Source organism: Oncorhynchus tshawytscha, linkage group LG33, assembly GCF_018296145.1.
Source record: "Oncorhynchus tshawytscha isolate Ot180627B linkage group LG33, Otsh_v2.0, whole genome shotgun sequence".
Lineage (NCBI taxonomy): Eukaryota > Metazoa > Chordata > Actinopteri > Salmoniformes > Salmonidae > Oncorhynchus > Oncorhynchus tshawytscha.
The window spans coordinates 19,194,508-19,213,748 of record NC_056461.1 but is presented as its reverse complement, the minus strand read 5'-3'; the positions used below and the strand labels follow the sequence as shown (position 1 = coordinate 19,213,748).

At 43.1% G+C, this 19,241-nt stretch overlaps 1 protein-coding gene across 1 annotated transcript in view; it reads left to right on the top strand.

Annotated features, from left to right (window-relative positions):
• LOC112230936 (matrix metalloproteinase-17) overlaps window positions 1–19,241 on the top strand; it is an 83,825-nt gene that overhangs the window by 39,409 nt on the left and 25,175 nt on the right. Inside the window, exons 2-3 of the mRNA XM_024397349.1 lie at window positions 8,500–8,632; window positions 8,917–9,052. Coding sequence (XP_024253117.1) covers window positions 8,500–8,632; window positions 8,917–9,052 — 269 coding nt within the window. The remainder of the gene's footprint in view (window positions 1–8,499; window positions 8,633–8,916; window positions 9,053–19,241) is intronic.

The window sequence follows — 19,241 nt, the reverse complement described above, 5'->3', positions numbered from 1 at the left end:
TAAATGCAACAATGTTTTTAACTTTCGCATGCATTTTTAAAGAGAGCTAACGGCAAGCTAGCTGCAATAAAGAACAGTGCCACTTACCAGATGATGATCATTTGAAATGTCATTTATTGTGAAAGTTCACCTTCAAAAGTCGATGACAACAAATTAGCGATATCCTCTGAGTCCTCGATAACACCGGCTGCTACCGCAGCCACAACTGCACATAACAAAAGTTACTGTGGGAAAACTACTGCTGCTATTGTGCTCTCTCTCAGTACTGACGTCCCAGGGCCTTCGAGAATGTCGAGGTTTTTACCCCAAAATATGTAATAACGGTCCCACCCATTGCAAGTCTAAATCGAATTGGTTTTTCACTCACTCCAAATGTAACGGTCGTTGTTGGTGGAAGAAGGTGAGGACCAAAGCGCAGCGTGGTACGTGTTCATGATGTTAATATTTAATTAATCAAATTGAACACTGAAATACAAAACAACAAAGTAGTGTCATATATATATATATATATATGTAAACATTCATACACATAGCTCATATATTATACAGCGCCAAGCCAAACCGCCTGACTCAAGTCATCTTACCTTCCCCTGTTAAAACAGGAACTAGCTACACAGCCAGCAATAAAACTACCCCCCTAACACTATCCCCTCAGCTTTGTTGTCTCCCGACCCCAGGAAACAAAGACATTCCATCGCAAGAACACATACACCCAGCCATAAAACTGACCCCCTCTGCTCTCCTGTGTCAGATTTCCTGATACACAAATGTCTCCTTGTATAAACACACATCTCACCCCCTCTACTGGTCAGGGAGCTCAGAGAACAAGACTCTGCTATGCACCAATGGGGCCCGCTCTGGCTAGAGCAAGGCCCGCCTCCAACCCTTTGTGACCAGTCAGAAGACCAAAACGACAAGACTCCACCTACTTTATTCTATGTATAAAAATGAATGTAACCTTTGTATAAGGCCTCTTTTTCACCTGACTCCTTGCCGAGTTATATGAACTAGATCCGTGCACGTAAAACTGCGGGACAAGATATCTTTGACTCATTAAAACTGTCTTTTGTTACAACTGAAATCCACTCTGTCCAGCGTCCGTGATTTGGTCTCAACTCTCCAATATATAAACTCCAATCAGAACAGTAGATGACCGAAACAGTTCTGTCTGGTGCAGAATACAAACACTCAACAGAAAATAATCACCCACAACTCAAGGGTGAAAACAGGCTACCTAAGTATGGTTCTCAATCAGGGACAGCGATTGACAGTTGCCTCTGAATGCCTGGTACGGCAACTGCTCCGCCCACAACCGTAAGGCTCTCCAGAGGGTAGTGAGGTCTGCACAACGCATCACCGGGGGCAAACTACCTGCCCTCCAGGACACCTACACCACCCGATGTTACAGGAAGGCCATAAAGATCATCAAGGACATCAACCACCCGAGCCACTGCCTGTTCACCCCGCTATCATCCAGAAGGCGAGGTCAGTACAGGTGCATCAAAGCTGGGACCGAGAGACTGAAAAACAGCTTCTATCTCAAGGCCATCAGACTGTTAAACAGCCACCACTAACATTGAGTGGCTGCTGCCAACACACTGACACTGACACTGACTCAACTCCAGCCACTTTAATAATTGGAATTGATGGGAAATTATGTAAATATATCACTAGCCACTTTAAACAATGCTACCTTATATAATGTTACTTACCCTACATTATTCATCTCATATGCATACGTATATACTGTACTCTATATCATCGACTGCATCCTTATGTAATACATGTATCACTAGCCACTTTAACTATGCCACTTTGTTTACATACTCATCTCATATGTATATACTGTACTCGATACCATCTACTGTATCTTGCCTATGCTGCTCTGTACCATCACTCATTCATATATCCTTATGTACATATTCTTTATCCCCTTACACTGTGTATAAGACAGTAGTTTTGGAATTGTTAGTTAGATTACTTGTTGGTTATTACTGCATTGTCGGAACTAGAAGCACAAGCATTTCGCTACACTCGCATTAACATCTGCTAACCATGTGTATGTGACAAATCAAATTTGATTTGATTTGATTTGAACCATACCAGGCCAAACACAGAAATCCCAAATCATAGAAAAAAGAACATAGACTGCCAACCCCAACTCACGCCATGACCATACTAAAACAAAGACAAAACAAAGGAACTAATGTCAGAACGTGACACCAAAATTCTGTCATAACACAGTTGAATGGCCGATGCCTTCTATCTAGCTTCAGAGGGCCTAGCCAATGGCTGGGGAGATTTTTCTAACCCAGAGACCAGCAAAGAAAAATCCTGATTGGATTTTTTTTTTCTCTCATGCGTTAATCCTTCCCTTTCCTACACAAACTGAATAGATATAATCAGCACACACACAGCACACAGCTCACAGCACACAGCACACAGCTCACAGCACACAGCACAGCTCACTATACTGTTTGTCAGGACCTGTTTTTGAACCCTATAATACTTTCTCTGGTCTTGTATAACAAGGAACATGTACAAATAGTACGTAAAAAAACAAACATATTGCCCTAGGGGTTGGTAGAAGACCAACAAATAGATGATAGGCGTGCCCTGTACAGTTACATTATAGCATCACCACATTCCAGGGACATGAAAGACATGGACAGGTTTCCCCAGAGGGCTGAGAATACAGAGCTTTCGGGAAGTATTCGGACCCCTTGACTTTTTCCCACATTTTGTTACGTTACAGCCGTATTCTAAAATTGATTCAAAGCTTTTTTTCCTTCATCAATCTACACACAATACCCCATGATGACGAAGTAGAAACAGGTTTTCAGAAATGTTGGCTACTTTGTTGAAGCACCTTTGGCAGTGATTACAGCCCGAGTCTCCTTCGGTATGAAGCTACAAGCTTGGCACACCTTTATTTGCGGAGTTTCTCCCACTCATCTCTGCAGATCCTCTCAAGCTCTGTCAGGTTGGATGGAGAGCGTTGCTGCACAGCTATTTTCAGGTCGATCGGGTTCAAGTCCGGGCTCTGGCTGGGCCACTCAAGGACATTCAGAGCCTTGTCCCGAAGCCACTCCTGCGTTGTCTTGGCTGTGTGCTTAGGGTTGTTGTCCTGTTGGAATGTGAACCTTCGAGGTCCTGAGGGCTTTGGAGCATGTTTTCATCAAGGATCTCTCTGTACTTTGCTCTATTCATCTTTGCCTCGATCCTGACTAGTCTCACAGTCCCTACCGCTGAAAAACATCCCCACAGCATGATGCTGCCACCACCATGCTTCACCGTAGGGATGGTGTCAAGATTCCTCCAGACGTGACGCTTGGCATTCAGACCAATCTTGGTTTCATCAAACCAGAGAATCTTGTTTCTCGTGGTCTGAGTCTTTAGGTTCCTTTTAGCTCTGTCAGGGTGACCATCGGGTCATCTAGGAAGAGTCTTGGTGGTTACAAGCTTCTTCCATTTAAGAATGATGGATGCCACTGTGTTCTTGGGGACCTTCAAGACACGGTATGTCCTTCCTCATCTGCTCTTCCTTCTCTCCTCCCCACTGCTCCTGTCGTGGCTGCTAGGCAGGTCTGCCGGTAAAGTGGGGAGCCAGGGGAAGGAGGAGGCGTAAGGGGTCAGGAAGGAGAAGCGGGGGCTGCTCAGGAAAGTCTGACTGTTTCTGAGATAAGTGCAGGTGCCTATAGCCGGACTGACAGTCTTGCCGGCGGCAACAGACAGCAGGAAAAAAAGGAGCTCATCACCGATCTGCTTTGCTCCCACACTTTGCTCTGGATGGGATGAGATGCTGAGACGGAATTGCGGAATACTGGGCAACGTCTTTTCTCTCTCTCTCTCTCCCTCTCTCTCTCTCTCTCTCTCTCTCTCTCTCTCTCTCTCTCTCTCTCTCTCTCTCTCTGCGTTCTTTAATTATTATTATTTTGGCCAGACAGACCTGAAAAAAAATAATTTTATTGTATCTTTCAGAAGTGTTTCTGAAGCCAAAACTTTGATTATTACTCTGAGACTGTAGCAGAGTTTGGTTTCGTTCGCCCCTCCTCCCTGTACCCATCGCCTGTCAACCCTCAGGGGTGCTCTTTAACTTTACATGCAATAGGCCTATGGATGAAGCCCCCTGTGTCTCTCCTCCCTATCCAATCTGCCTATTAACCTTTCACTGTATCCGGTGAGTGGCACAGAGCCAGACATCATGCCAGGTTAAACTGTCAGACAGAGAAGAGAGAGAAGGAGGAAAGGATAGAGGGGGGGGTGACAGTGAGAGAAGGGGAAAAGGAATGTAAGGGAAATTGTATGATAGTAGAAGACAGAGGCAGCAGGTAGGCAAAGAGAATGGGGTGAGAGAGAGAGGGAGAGAGAGAGGAGAGAGAGAGAGAGAGAGAGAGAGAGAGAGAGAGAGAGAGAGAGGGAGAGAGAGAGAGAGAAGGAGAGAGAGAGAGAGAGAGAGAGAGAGAGAGAGAGAGAGAGAGAGAGAGAGAGAGAGAGAGAGAGAGAGAGAGAGAGAGAGAGAGGAGAGAGAGAGAGACAGAGACGGAGAGAGAAAATGAAGTGGTAAGATAGTGGAAGACAAATGCTGCAGGTAGGACAGATTCAGGAGGATCGATATGTCTGCTTTGTTTTGTCATTAAAGACCCCAAAGGTCAAGTGAGATTCCACACAGCAGCATGCCGCAGCAAGGTCTGAATAAAATACTGTACACACAAGGACAAAGGCACACACACACTCAGCTTTTTGTGTTGCCTTACAGCTAAACTAACATCAACCTTGCTGTAGGTTTTCAATTTGTTGGAGGACGACATGTTGGAGGTGATCCAGACTATTATTGCCCCTAGACTCTCTGGGTTTTTTTTTTCATTGGGGGGGTAGAGCAGATTTAATCTTGCAGATAGATTGTGGGTTCTATCAAAATCAACTGTTTGCATCATTTATAATTCCCCTTGTATTTTCCCCCAACCCTGCCATCCCTACCCTGATTGTAACAATCTAACAGACAACAATACTTCTACTGCTACATACAGCTACTTTCTCTCACATGTATGGTGCATGTTATTAAATAATTATACATATATTCCTAATTTCCTCTTTCCTCAAGTGCTGGCTTTTCACCCACAGCGGCCAATCCACCATTCAGTCTGATCTTAACTCCAGCTCTCCGATGTCCACAGATTAACTCATCTTTCCCAGTATAATGCCATTTTGCTATTTCCTTTTGCAATTACATCCCTCCATTTTACTGTGATGTCTTATGAGGTTCTCTGTTTCTCTCTCACTTTCTCTCTCTTTCTCTCTCTCTTTCTCGCTTGATGTGTAGCCTAAACAAATTGGCTTTTTTGCTTGTTAGTGAGGACATACCCATCCCATTCCTGAGCTTTTGTGCACACAGACAAACACCCACACACACAAACAAACAAACACACACACACAAACACACACACACACACACACTTATAGTTCAGGTCTCTTACTGTAAGTAACTCAAGGAGAGGACAACGTGCCTGTCTGCATCGCTTTTTTGTTGGAAGCTGGTTTTCTCATTGCTAGAGTAATGGACTGATTATGTAGGGTGAGATCATCTGCGCTGTGATTGAGTCAAATCCCATATGATTATATTGGTATTCCCTTTCTCCATCAGCCCATCAGCCCAGTGGGGTATACCTCTGATTCTCAACAGTGTATGCTGGTTTTTGTCCTAGCCTTTTAATCAGAGGCTGGTTTAGAGTTGGGTAAGTAGATGAAAGGACTGTGGCAGTATGGGTGTCCTGGTGTGGCTGTGTTGTGTTGTGTTGTTGCGGGTGATAGGAATCTCATCTCCCAGTGCTGAAGGAGCCCGCACTGTAGTTGATAACTGTGCCTGGTCAATGCCATGGAGGAGCTGTGTATTCTAACTTGTCATGCATCGATTTCCCAGCCAGCCAGAGGAGGAGAGCAGTCTCACTCACTCACTCAGTCACTCAGTCACTCACTCAGTCACTCACTCACTCACTCACTCACTCACTCACTCACTCACTCACACACACACACATACACACACACACACACACACACACACCCACACACACACGCACGCACACGCACGCACACACCCACACACACAAACTCATGCACACACTCACACATACACAGACAGAAAGACAGAGGGAGAGAGCGAAACCGTCACACACACACACACACACACACATAAACATAAACTCATGTACACACACACACACACACACATGCACACACAGACACACACACAGAGAGAGACAGAGTGAGCCCTCTCCACAGAGAGACACAGCTGGATGATTGGTCAACACACAAACAGTGTCAGCAGGGAGTGTAGCACACCACAGTCAACATGAGACTGGAATTTAGTGATAGAAAGAGGAGAAGGATATTACTTGTTGTCCTCCATAGGGGCTGTCCTTTCAGTACCGAGCACTGTCCTCTGTATTCTCTCTCTCTATGGGTATTAGGTGTGTCTCAGAGTCAGCATAGGGAATGCCCAAGCCAGTGTACAGTAGGAAAAGCTTTAGATTTATACAATAGGCACTCATAGTCTACCAAACACTTGTTCTACTGAATCTAATACATTAAAAACTGGAGTTGTGTGGTGGCAGTTGGACTTTTGGGCAGCACAGAACCTATAAGCTCAGCAGAATGGCCCAGTACCGCCCAAAACCCCTCGACTCACAAAACATCTCTCTCCATTCTCTCCACTCTCCAGTCAGCAGACGACTGAAATGCTGATGTCGTCATTCTTCTAATTCAGCTGCTATAGATGCCAACTTTTTCCATTTTCCTTCTTTCTCCAGTAGCCTTTGCAGCTATCAGATGTGTTAGATTGGCTTCCATAGGTCAGGCAATAGACTGAGGCTCTGGGCCAGTGGCTGTGTTTGAGTGTCCACATGTGGTATTGTGTGGTGATATAGTGAGCTTGCTGCTGAGTTAAGCAAGAAGGAAGTCAGAGTGCCCTGGTTTAGTTTGACAGCACTGCTGTTGTGCAAACACATTGCTCACAGAATCAACACTTTCAGAAGTGTCACTTTTCGCTTTCACACTCCAAGACTTGAGATGTCAAACACATGCTTGCGCACACACACACACACACACACACACACACACACACACACACACGCTGATTAGTGTAGTCATGGTGACTAACTTTCTAGTTTTGTTCGTTAGCTGGAGTTATGAATTGGTTTAAATCAAATGATTTTTAAAAATGTATTTTATGAGGTAGAAGGATTTGTACCTTTTGAATAGAAAACGTAACTTCATGTGCTTCCTAGTAAAAGTTAAGAGTCCTTAAACGTTGCACCAGAAACTTTTCCCAGTTTGCAGCCCTGAACTCTGCTAATACCATGGATGGGGAGGCACATATCATCGGTAGGATTGCGGTGTAAGCACAAAGCAATTTGGGTAATGGAATTTGTGGAGTGTTGTCAATAGAAGGGGGGGGTCCTGGCTATCGATGCAAGTCGTTCATCACTCAACGCTGATCAAAAGCCCATTTAAAACTAACCAACTCTGACTGCATGCTCAGAGATGGAGGAGAAAATGCTTGAGTGGTTAGAGAGGATGTCAGTACTTAACTTTCATTTTAGCCAGACATGATTAACTCTCAGATTAGTGCAGCTGACTAGGCTTCCCATTTCCCTTCCCTTTCCCAATGTTCTTATCCCTCGCTTGCTAGCTAGACAACTTCGGCTAACACAGTCACATCAAACAGTGCAGCCAGAATAACAGAATACATCTATAACAATGAGCTAATGATGCACGATTTCACCTGGCATAGGAAATTTGCTCTCCCGCCAGGACACTGTTCAGAGAAGCTAGCCAACTAACTTAGACAGCAATCACTTCAAATTGAATCTGGAATGACAGCAAACTAACTGTATTTTGTGTTTTTCTAATGGGATTCATTTGTATATATCCACAAAACTGATGCTGATTCATGATTTCGACTAGTTGAGAAAAGCTACCAGACTGTCTTGTCCCGAATCCTGGCACGTTCATTACTATGGGACAGCTGGAGATTGAATTTCAATATTTAAACAATGTTGCAAATGTCAGAGTGACAGACAGCAATGTTCATACAAATCTCCGCTGTTGAAAACTAAATGTAAGTCTAAAAGAAATCTGAGATAATGTCTAGATGCTTTTTACAGTGGAGATCAAGTTTATGAATTGCCTGGCTGGGCTGATGAGACACTGTATTGCGCAGTCAGATGGAACAGAGTAAATAGGCATTTTAACGTCATAGATTTAGCCGGTGGTAACTTGTGGAATGGACACCGCCGAATGCAGTTTTAACCAATCAGTATCTAGAATTAGACACACCCGTTGTATAACCTCAAATATTCTCATGCATGTGCTCAAACACACATCAAATATATACTGTAGATGTTTAAACACACACACCTGCACATTCATAACACTGACACATTTACAGGGGTTTGGAATGGCTGGAATGGTCCTTAACACTTCCTGTTTTGTCTCCTCCAGGACTGGCTGAGTAAGTTTGGGTATCTCCCACCCCCTGACCCGGTGACTGGACAGCTCCAGACCAAGGAGGCCCTGACCAAAGCCATCAAAGCTATGCAGAAGTTTGGAGGACTGGAGGAGACCGGAGTGCTAGGTGCGTGTGTGTGTGTGTGTGTGTGTGTGTGTGTGTGTGTGTGTGTGTGTGTGTGTGTGTGTGTGTGTGTGTGTGTGTGTGTGTGTGTGTGTGTGTGTGTGTGTGTGTGTGTGTGTGTGTGTGTGTGTGTGTGGCACGTATGCACACACTGTCTTTGTCTTTATCTTTGTCTTGTTTACGTTCTGCTAAAACAATACAGCTTTAATTGATTAATGGGTCGACATGCTCACTAGTTCACTACTCAATATGAACTTGTACATCTGCGTATCTGTTCCCCTGCTCAGACCAAGCCACCCTGGGCCTGATGAAGACCCCGAGGTGTTCCCTCCCGGACCTGTCTGAGACCGAGGCGGTGGTGGGCCGCAGGAGACGAGCCCTGTCACCCCAGAACAAGTGGAGCAAGAGACACCTCTCCTGGAGGTACAGTACACTACAATAGAATAAATCCACCTGGCCACAACGTCAGTCTGTGTGCTACCAGTGTGAGGCTGACCGGGGAGATGTAGAGTGGACTGGGTATGGTAGAGAGTATGGTACCAGGGATGGTATGGAAGACATAACCTGCTTTGCATGTGCAATCTAGTCCATGGTTAATGATGCACATGGTGTTGAGCAGGTGTGTTGGATTTCAGGGAGGATCAGCGTTGGATGTGTGAGGTTACTTTATGAAATGGGTGAAACATTGTACAAACAGTCCCTGCATGCGGACCGCTGTGCTGGACTACAGATGGATGTGTGTGCAGGCCAGGATCATTGGGAAGTGAAGCAAGGGGGAGGGAAGGGTGAAACCATTACTATACTGAGCAAAAATATAATTGCAACATGCAACAATTTCAATAAGGAAATCAGTACATTTAAATTCATTCATTAGGCCCTAATCTATGGATTTCACATGACTGGGCAGCGGAGCAGCCATGGGCTGGCCTGGGAGGGCATAGGCCCACACACTTGGGAGCCAGACCCAGCAAATTCGAATATGTTTATCCCCACAAAAGGGCTATATTACAGACAGAAATACTCCTCGGTTACATCAGCTGTTCGGGTGGCTGGTCTCAGATGATCCCGCAGAAGCCGGTTGTGGAGGTCCTGGGCTGGCGTGGTTACACATGGTGTGAGGTTGTGAGGCCAGTTGGACGTGCTGCCAAATTCTTTAAAACAACGTTGGTTGAGACATGAACATTCAATTCTCTGGCAACAGCTCTGGTGAACATTCCTGCAGTCAGCATACCAATTGCACACTCCCTTAAAACCTAAAACATCTGTGGCATTGTGTTGTTTGACAAAACTGCACATTCTAGAGTGGCATTTTATTGTCCCAACGAAAGATGCACCTGTGTAATGCTCATGCAGTTTAATCAGCTTCTTGATATGCCACAACTGTCAGGTGGATGGATTATCTTGGCAAAGGATAAATACTAACAGGGATGTAAACACATTTGTGCACCAACTTTTAGAGAAATACGCTTTTTGTGCGTATGGAACATTTCTGTGTGCGTGCGTAAGTTGCTGACACCTACATAGCCTCTCTCACATGCACACGTACACACACACACAAACACACACACACACCTTTCTTCCCCCTCATTGACAGATCCTGCAGTTGTATCTCTCTTTCCTTTTTTCCCTCTCTCGTGCTCTCTCTCCCTCTCTCCTTCTTTCACCTGCATTCTAGTGCCAATCAAATGCCTTGCTCCTGTCTGCTTGCTCCTGCTCTCCTCTCACCTCTACTGTCTGCTGGCAGCCTGACTGTCTGTTGAGACCAGGGAGAATGTGTTTGTATTAACACTAGTACTGATTTGTACAGAGTCCTGAAAACACTGTGCTCACTGGATGGGGAGCTGGAGTTTTCTCTCACAGATTTTTTGGTTTGGGCTGTAGAGCTCAGAGACCAAGCAGATCTTCTATATGCTTCTTTACCTGGGGGTTTGGAAAGTAGCACCCATTGATTATCTGTTGACTTAAACCCAGTCTTGCCTCACTGCACCGTGCAAATGAAAGCATCCCAGAAAAGAAGCTTGAATCCATGTTCCTCCAGTCATCTAAAGAGTCAACAGAAGTTCTTTAAACAGGTGAAGTTCTCTCTCAGTCAGTTCTACTTACTGCTCTCAGTCACAGACTGGCCTCGGGTCTACCAGCCCCAGCGAGAGTAAGGTCAGGGCTCAAACACTGTAATAATGTTCCTTAATGGTTTGTTTGAGAGCGCTGGAGATAAGGGGCTGGTGTAGAGCAGAGGGTCATGGGGCAGGGGCTTGGCTGGGAGCTGTGTGGAGAGCGATACACACACAAACACACTTCAATAGAGTTCCACATATAGATATGTAGGGAGCTATTTTCAGCTGGCGTTAAGGCGGCGCCAGTGTCAAACGCACATTAGTTTGCAATTTCATCATCTAAAAACTGTCATTTTCAAGCCCTAATGCCAGGTTTGGCAATTTACCTGTCTTATATCAGCACACTTGCGCTCAGATGGGAGGGGTGGAAATGTTTTTGACTTGTCCTTTACAACATGATCCAAAGTTCTAATTTCAGGCAGCGATGGTAGGGATATTTAAGACCAAACAAAAACTGTTTTTAGAGGTAACGCAGTTGGTTATGCCATGAATATTGAGAGTGGAAACACAGCCTATCCATCCATGACGCACACTGTCCATATTCGCATGGAACAACAGTAAACTAATGTGCCTTTGACATGTATTTAGTTTGGCTCCTGAGACCGCTTGAAAATAAATCTTAAATCACCAAAGATTTATAAAAATATCAAGTTTGAGAGGAGTAAAACAGTGAGTAGACATTCCATTTTTATCTCTGCATTGTAGACAGGCCCACATTATTTTAGCCATGCAGGTCTCGTGCGTTAAACCCCCTCCATGATGTAGGCTACATGTTACGCCCAGCGTATTTAGAAGTTATCTGTAACTTGTAACAATTGCTTGTTTTCCGTTTAATATGTTCAAACCCCAGGCCCTCCCTACTATAACAAAGAGTCTTTGTATCCTGGTTACATTTTACATTTATTTATTGTTGTTGTTCAAAAAAACAGATTGAAGGGGCGGAGCGGAAAAGGGCACCCATTCGGTGTCTATGAGGATTATGCCCGATGTAGCAAAGCATTGCACCGGCTACAGAGATGTCATGACCAAACTCTACAAACTCCATCTTCGCCCAGCCCTGCTCTTCCCTGCCAGATTCAGAATTACACCAAAATCGAGAGCACCCCCCTTCTAGTGAGAAGATTTGGCTCTCCTCGGTTTTGGATGCAGAGAAATTTATTCTGGAGTATACAGCAATCCCCCGTGTCTATGAGGTACGGGTTAGAGACCAAACTCTACAAACTCCATCTTCGCCCAGCCTTGCTCTTCCCTGCTGCCTTGTCATACAGCAATCCCCGTACGGGTTAGAGCGCCTTGTCATTGTGTGTTAGAGTCTGCTCATGGACTCAAATCCATACTGTGCCATAGCGGGTGAAATCTTATTAAACTGTCTCAGCAAGGGCTGCCGACTGTAGTTTTATTGTTGCTCTTGGACATATTAGACACTTAGCCGGGCCAATGGAGGGCGGTCAGAGCTTTCATTTCACTTTCATTTCACTTTCATTCTGGCTGGACGACTGCCCTGTCGTTGGAGGTTCGAGTGGCTTGCCAGGTTCGATCATTGACGCTTTCAGATGGATATTCTTCTCGTCCCCCATTTTTGTTTTGTTTCATTATTTATTTATTTATTTCTCAAGTCTTGCATTATTTATTTATTATTTATATATTTATTTGTATTATTATTTTTATTTATTTGTTTAAATCTTGCATTATTATTATTACTATTATTATTATCATACCTTTTATTTATTGTTGGCAGAGGACTGGTGGTGATGGTTGGGGCGGGGCAGATGGGGTGGCATCAGACACCTGGATATCATGTTGGAGTTTTGTGCCATTCTGTTTCTGTCATTGCGCAGGCCCCTTCTACCCATTAGGTTCCACCCAGCCTCCTGTGGTGTTTTTGTATATATTTGTAGGTGTGTGTACATATAATTATTATTTATACTATATACTTTATTCTTTTCTCTTAGCATTTTATTATTATTATCATGTGAATATTTTAATTTCGTTTTTGGTATACATTTTTGTGTGTACATACAGTTGAAGTCGGAAGTTTACGTACACTTAGGTTGGAGTCATTAAAACAAATTTTTCAACCTTTCCACAAATTTTTTGTTAGCAAACTATAGTTTTGGCAAGACAGGATAGGACATGTACTTTGTGCATGACACAAGTAATTTTTCCAACAATTGTTTATAGACAGATTATTTCACTTATAATTCACTGTATCACAATTCCAGTGGGTCAGAAGTTTACATACACTAAGTTGACTGTGCCTTTAAACAGCTTGGAAAATTCCAGAAAATGATGTCATGGCTTTAGAGGTTTCTGATAGTCTAATTGACATTATTTGAGTCAACTAGTAGTGTACCTGTGGATGTATGTCAAGGCCTACCTTCAAAATCAGTGCCTCTTTGCTTGACATCATGGGAAAATCAAAATAAATCAGCCAAGACGTCAGAAAATGTATTGTAGACCTCCAGAAGTCTGGTTCATCCTTGGGAGCAAGTTCCAAACTCCTGAAGGTACCACGTTCATCTGTACAAACAATAGTACACAAGTATAAACACCATGGGACCACACAGCCGTCATACTGCTCAGGAAGGTGATGAACGTACTTTGGTGCGAAAAGTGCAAATCAATCCCAGAACAACAGCAAACGAACTTGTGAAGATGCTGGAGGAAACAGGTACAAAAGTATCTATATCCACAGTAAAACGAGTCCTACATCGACATAACCTGAAAGGCCGCTCAGCAAAGAAGAAGCCACTGCTCCAACACCACCATAAAAAAAGCCAGACTACGGTTTGCAACTGCAAATGGGGACAAAGATCATACTTTTTGGAGAAATGTCCTCTGGTCTGATGAAACAAAAATAGAACTGTTTGGCCATAATGACCATCGTTATGTTTGGGGGAGGCTTGCAAGTCGAAGAACACCATCGCAACCGTGAAGCACGGGGGTGGCAGCAACATGTTGTGGGGATGCTTTGCTGCAGGAAGGACTGCCGCACTTCACAAAATAGATGGCATCACGAGGAAGGAAAATTATGTTGATATATTGAAGCAACATCTCAATACATCAGTCAGGAAGTTAAAGCTTGGTCGCAAATAGGTGTTCCAAATCGACAATGACCCCAAGCATACTTCCAAAGTTGTGGCAAAATGGCTTAAGGACAACAAGTGGCCATCATGAAGCCCTGACCTCAATCCTATAGAAAATTTGTGGGCAGAACTGAAAAAGTGTGTGCGTGCAAGGAGGCCTACAAACTGACTCAGTTACACCAGCTCTGACAGGAGGAATGGGCCAAAATTCAACCAACCTATTGTGGGAAGCTTGTGGAAGGCTACCCGAAACGTTTGACCCAAATTTTCATAGGGCTAGGTCCCTTTTTCTCAGCTCCTGACTGATGTGCCCAAATTAAACTGGCTGTTGCTCAGGCCCTGAAGCCAGGATATGCATATAATTGGTACTATTGGAAAGAAAACACTTTGAAGTTTGTAGAAATGTTACAATTATGAACACAATAAATATGTAAGGCGCAAATCCAAAGAAAAACCAACCAGAATTGTTTTTTTGAGAGACCATGCTCTTACAATTGAAACTAAAGGGGCACACTGAATTCTAGCTCCCAGGATGCAATTCCTATGGCTTCCACAGGGTGTCAGCAGTCTATGCTCAAGGTTTTAGGCTTGTAACTTCCTAAACAAATAAGAAATGTGAGTTTTAGTACAGGGACACAGTTTTGGAAATTTGTGTTTGGGCGCGCGATGAAGTCAAGACTCACCTGCTAAGGCGCACCTGTTCCTATTGAACATACTTCTTTCCGTAAGAAATATTATAGTTTGATTACATTTTAGGGTATCTGAGGAGTAAATAGACATGTATTTTGACTTGTTGAAACAAAGTTTAGCGGTAGATTTTCAGATTCCTTTCTCTGCATGTTGAACGAGAGGATTACTCAAATCGATGGCGCCAGCTAAACTGACTTTTTGGGATATAAAGAAGGATTTTATCTAACAAAATGACACTACATGTTATACCTGGGACCCTTTGGATGACAAATCAGAGGAGGATTTTCAAATAGTAAGTGAATATTTAATCGCTATTTGTGAATTTATGAAACCTGTGCCGGTGGAAAAATATTTTGAAGTGGGGCGCCGTCCTCAAGCAATTGCATGGCATGCTTTCGCTGTAATAGCTACTGTAAATCAGACCGTGCAGTTGGATTAACAAGAATGTAAGCTTTCAACCGATGTAAGACACTTGTAATGTACCTAAATGTTTAATATCCATAATTTTTATGATTATTTATTTGAACTTAGCGCCCTCCAGTTTCACCAGAAGTTGTCCCGTTAGTGGGACCCCAAGGCTTATGAAGTTTTAAACAATTTAAAGGCAATGCTACCAAATTCTAATTGAGTGTATGTAAACTTCTGACCCACTGGGAATATGATGAAAGAAATTAAAGCTAAAATAAATCATTCTCTCTACTATTGTTCTGACATTTCACATTCTTAAAATAAAGTGGTGATCCTAACTGACCTAAGACATGGACTTTTTACTAGGATTAAATGTCAGGAATTGTGAAAAACTGAGTTAAAATGTATTTGGCTAAAGTGTATGTAAACTTCCGACTTCAACTGTATGTATATATGTGTGTGTGTGTGTGTGTGTGTGTGTGTGTGTGTGTGTGTGTGTGTGTGTGTGTGTGTGTGTGTGTGTGTGTGTGTGTGTGTGTGTGTGTGTGTGTGTGTGTGTGTGCGCGCACGTATGTGCATGTGTACATGCGCACATATATACACATATGTAATATGTAAATGTACTGTTGTCTATATCGGTTGCAGATGGTTTATGTTTAGACTAGCATTGTTCACGCAATATAACCTTGAGATGTTATAGCTTGCTTATCTCATGGGTCGACCCAGGATGGCACTTACAGTGACTTGCGAAAGTATTTGCCCCTTGGCAATTCCCTATTTTTTGCCTTGTAAACCTTGAGTTAAAATGGATTTTGGGGAGGTTTGTATCATTTGATTTACACAACATGCCTACCACTTTGAAGATGCAACATATTTTTTATTGTGAAACAAACAAGAAATAAGACAAAAAAAACAGAACTTGAGCGTGCATAACTATTCATCCCCCCAAAGTTAATACTTTGTAGAGCCACCTTTTGCAGCAATTACAGCTGCAAATCTCTTGGGGTATGTCTCTATAAGCTTGGCACAAAACTGCTCCAGCTCCTTCAAGTTGGATGGGTTCCGCTGGTGTAGAGCAATCTTTCGGTCATACAACAGATTCTCAATTGGATTGAGGTCTGGGCTTTGACTAGGCCATTCCAAGACATTTAACTGTTTCCCCTTAAACCACTTGAGGGTTGCTTTAGCAGTATGCTTAAGGTCTTTGTTCCTGCTGGAAGGTGAACCTCCATCCCAGTCTTAAATCTCTGGAAGACTGAAACAGGTTTCCCTCAAGAATTTCCCTGTATTTATCGCCATCCATCATTCCTTAAATTCTGACCAGTTTCCCAGCCCCTGTCGATGGAAAAACATCCCCACAGCATGATGCTGCCACCACCATGCTTCACTGTGGGGATGGTGTTCTCGGGGTGACGCCCGAAGTAGCCCGAAGTAGCGTTTTCCTTGATGGCCAAAAAGCTCAATTTTAGTCTCATCTGACCAGAGTACCTTCTTCCATATGTTTGAGGAGTCTCCCACATGCATTTTGGTAAACACCAAACATGTTTGCTTATTTTTTTCTTTGAGCAATGGCTTTTTTCTGGCTATTCTTCTGTAAAGCCCAGCTCTGTGGAGTGTACGGCTTAAAGTGGTCCTATGGACAGATACTCCAATCTCCGCTGTTGTCACGTCCTGACCTTAGTTCTTTTTTTATGTCTCTATTTTAGTTTGGTCAGGGCGTGAGTTGGGGTGGGCATTCTATGTTTTTGTTCTATGTTCTTTGTTCTATTTCTGTGTCTGGCCTGGTATGGTTCCCAATCAGAGGCAGCTGTCTATCATTGTCTCTGATTGAGAACTATACGTAGGTAGCCTGTTCCCACCTGGTGTTTGTGGGTAGTTCATTTCTGTTTAGTGTGTGTTGTTCCTGACGGAGCTGTTTCGGTTGTCTCTTTGTTGTTTTTGCATTTTAGTGTTCAGTTTCGAATAAACATGACGAACACGTACCACGCTGTGCTTTGGTCCTCACAAGTATTTTTTTTCACTTCACCAATTTGGACTATTTTGTGTATGTCCATTACATGAAATCCAAATAAAAATCCATTTAAATGACAGGTTGTAATGCAACAAAATAGGAAAAACATGGGATGAATACTTTTGCATGGTACTGTACCAACGAAATTACAGAGACTAACCCCAGCATTATTGTTTATTTTATTTTATTTGACCTTTATTCAACTAGGCAAGTCAGTTAAGAACAAATTCTTATTTTCAATGACGGCCTAGGAACAGTGGGTTAACTGCCTGTTCAGGGGCAGAATGACAAATTTGTACCTTGTCAGCTCGGGGGTTTGAACTTGCAACCTTCCGGTCACTAGTCCAACACTCTAACCACTAGGCTACCCTGCCTGGGAAACAATGAAGGCTTATTTGAGAGGCTGTATCATCTCCATTCAGGCTGCCAGGAGTAGGCAAAATAGAGAGAAATTAGTAGATACCGTTATATCTCTGGACGCCCGAAAAGGGCTTTGACCAAGTTGAGTGGTCCTATCTATTCACAGTCCTACTGAAATGTAATATTGGAGATGGGATCACAAAATGAATCCAGCTTTTATATAGGAACCCCTGTGCGAGAATACTCACTAACCAATCATTGTCGCCCCGATTTAACCTTTATAGAGGGGGAAGGTTGTGCGCTGTTGCTGCTGCTTTTTGCTCTAATTATTGAACCTCTCACTCAGGCGATCAGATCTCATGCAGCAATACATGGCTATAATACTGAAGATACTCTAAATAAGATTTCTCTATACGCAGATGACATTCTCCTCTATGTAACAGAACCCCAGTCTAGTATTCCAGCTATTCTTGATTTGATTAATTTGTTTGGTACATTCTCAGGATATAGAATCAATTCTCAGGAAGGAAATTAAAGTCCACTTTGACCCTACACCAATATCATTCCTGCTCCCTGTTGCCAGGATTCCCTCCTTTGCCCCCTCTAACCTTGAGAACACCTTTGAGCGATGGGGAGAACTAGAGATCAATACCTCAGGGGATCTACAATATATATAGAAGGGACCTTTGCCTCTGATTTGTTGAAGGAAATCTATAATCTTCCCAGAAGTAACTTTTTCAGATACTTACAGATTAGAGACTATGTTAGAAAACATTTTCCTACATTTAGAAATGCTAAACCTTCCATGTTTGACGGATGCATCAACATTTGTCCCACCTCAGGCAAACTAATATCTTGTCTATATGATGCTTTTCAATCTGTTAGCACACCATCTACAGATGCCATTAAGGCAAAATGGGAAGAAAAGCTAGGCACTAACATTTCTGTAGCAGACTGGGAAGAGAGCTTGGAGTATATCCACACCTGCTCCATTAACTCCAGACACCGTCTCATACAATTCAAGATCTTACACAGATTACACTATTCCAAAACCTAAGCTGCATAGAATATTTCCTGATACCTCCCCTATGTGTGATAAATGTCAGGCTGTGCAGGGTACACTATTCCACTGCTTTGCCCTTTGCTCTAACTTGTATGGTTATTGGTGTGGAATTGTTAGGATAGTCTCTGAAGTTCTAGAGACTTCAATTGACCCCAGACACGCTTCTGATCATCCTGGGAGTGTCTGAAAGTGTCAGCCTCTCCTCTCTTACTTGGACCATTCAGTGCTGTGGGGGTAAGGGGGGGGGGTGACATCTTCCCTCTTTCTGTTTACATGTCCTTGTTTTGTATTATTTACTTTGGACCCAGAACTCTGGGTCTTGTTGTTTCTGTCTTCTCTTTTATGTTTAGATAAGAATTTCATCCTTGTCTTTTCTACAAAATACCTATACACCATTCGTGTGTGTGTTCAACGAAAAATATTTGAACAGAGAATGTATTTGTATTTTTATAAACAGATGATTTGTTTTTCATTTTTCGTTTTATTACAACCAATCTTATTAGAATGATTCACCTTCCTGATTGTATGCGCCGCGCGCATTCAATGCAACTTCTGGAGACGTGTGAATGCGATGTGATCTGTGAGATGGGTTCCGATTATGTTCAGAAAACGTAGGCCTTATTGGGAGCAGTACAACGGTGAGTGGACATTCTCCTTTACTCTTTATATTGTATCTTTTTTTCAGCTACTGTGAGAAGTTTGGATGTGAGTAAAACCCTCCATAGTCTGCTTTGTTTTTAATATCATATGCCCACGTGCCGAAGTTATGGTGCCTGTAAGTGTGACACAGCATATTTAAAACAAAATGTTGTTTCGCTTTGTTTAGGCCTTATCAAGAATGAATTGAATCTCGCTTATTGACAATGTTTGGCATGTCCAT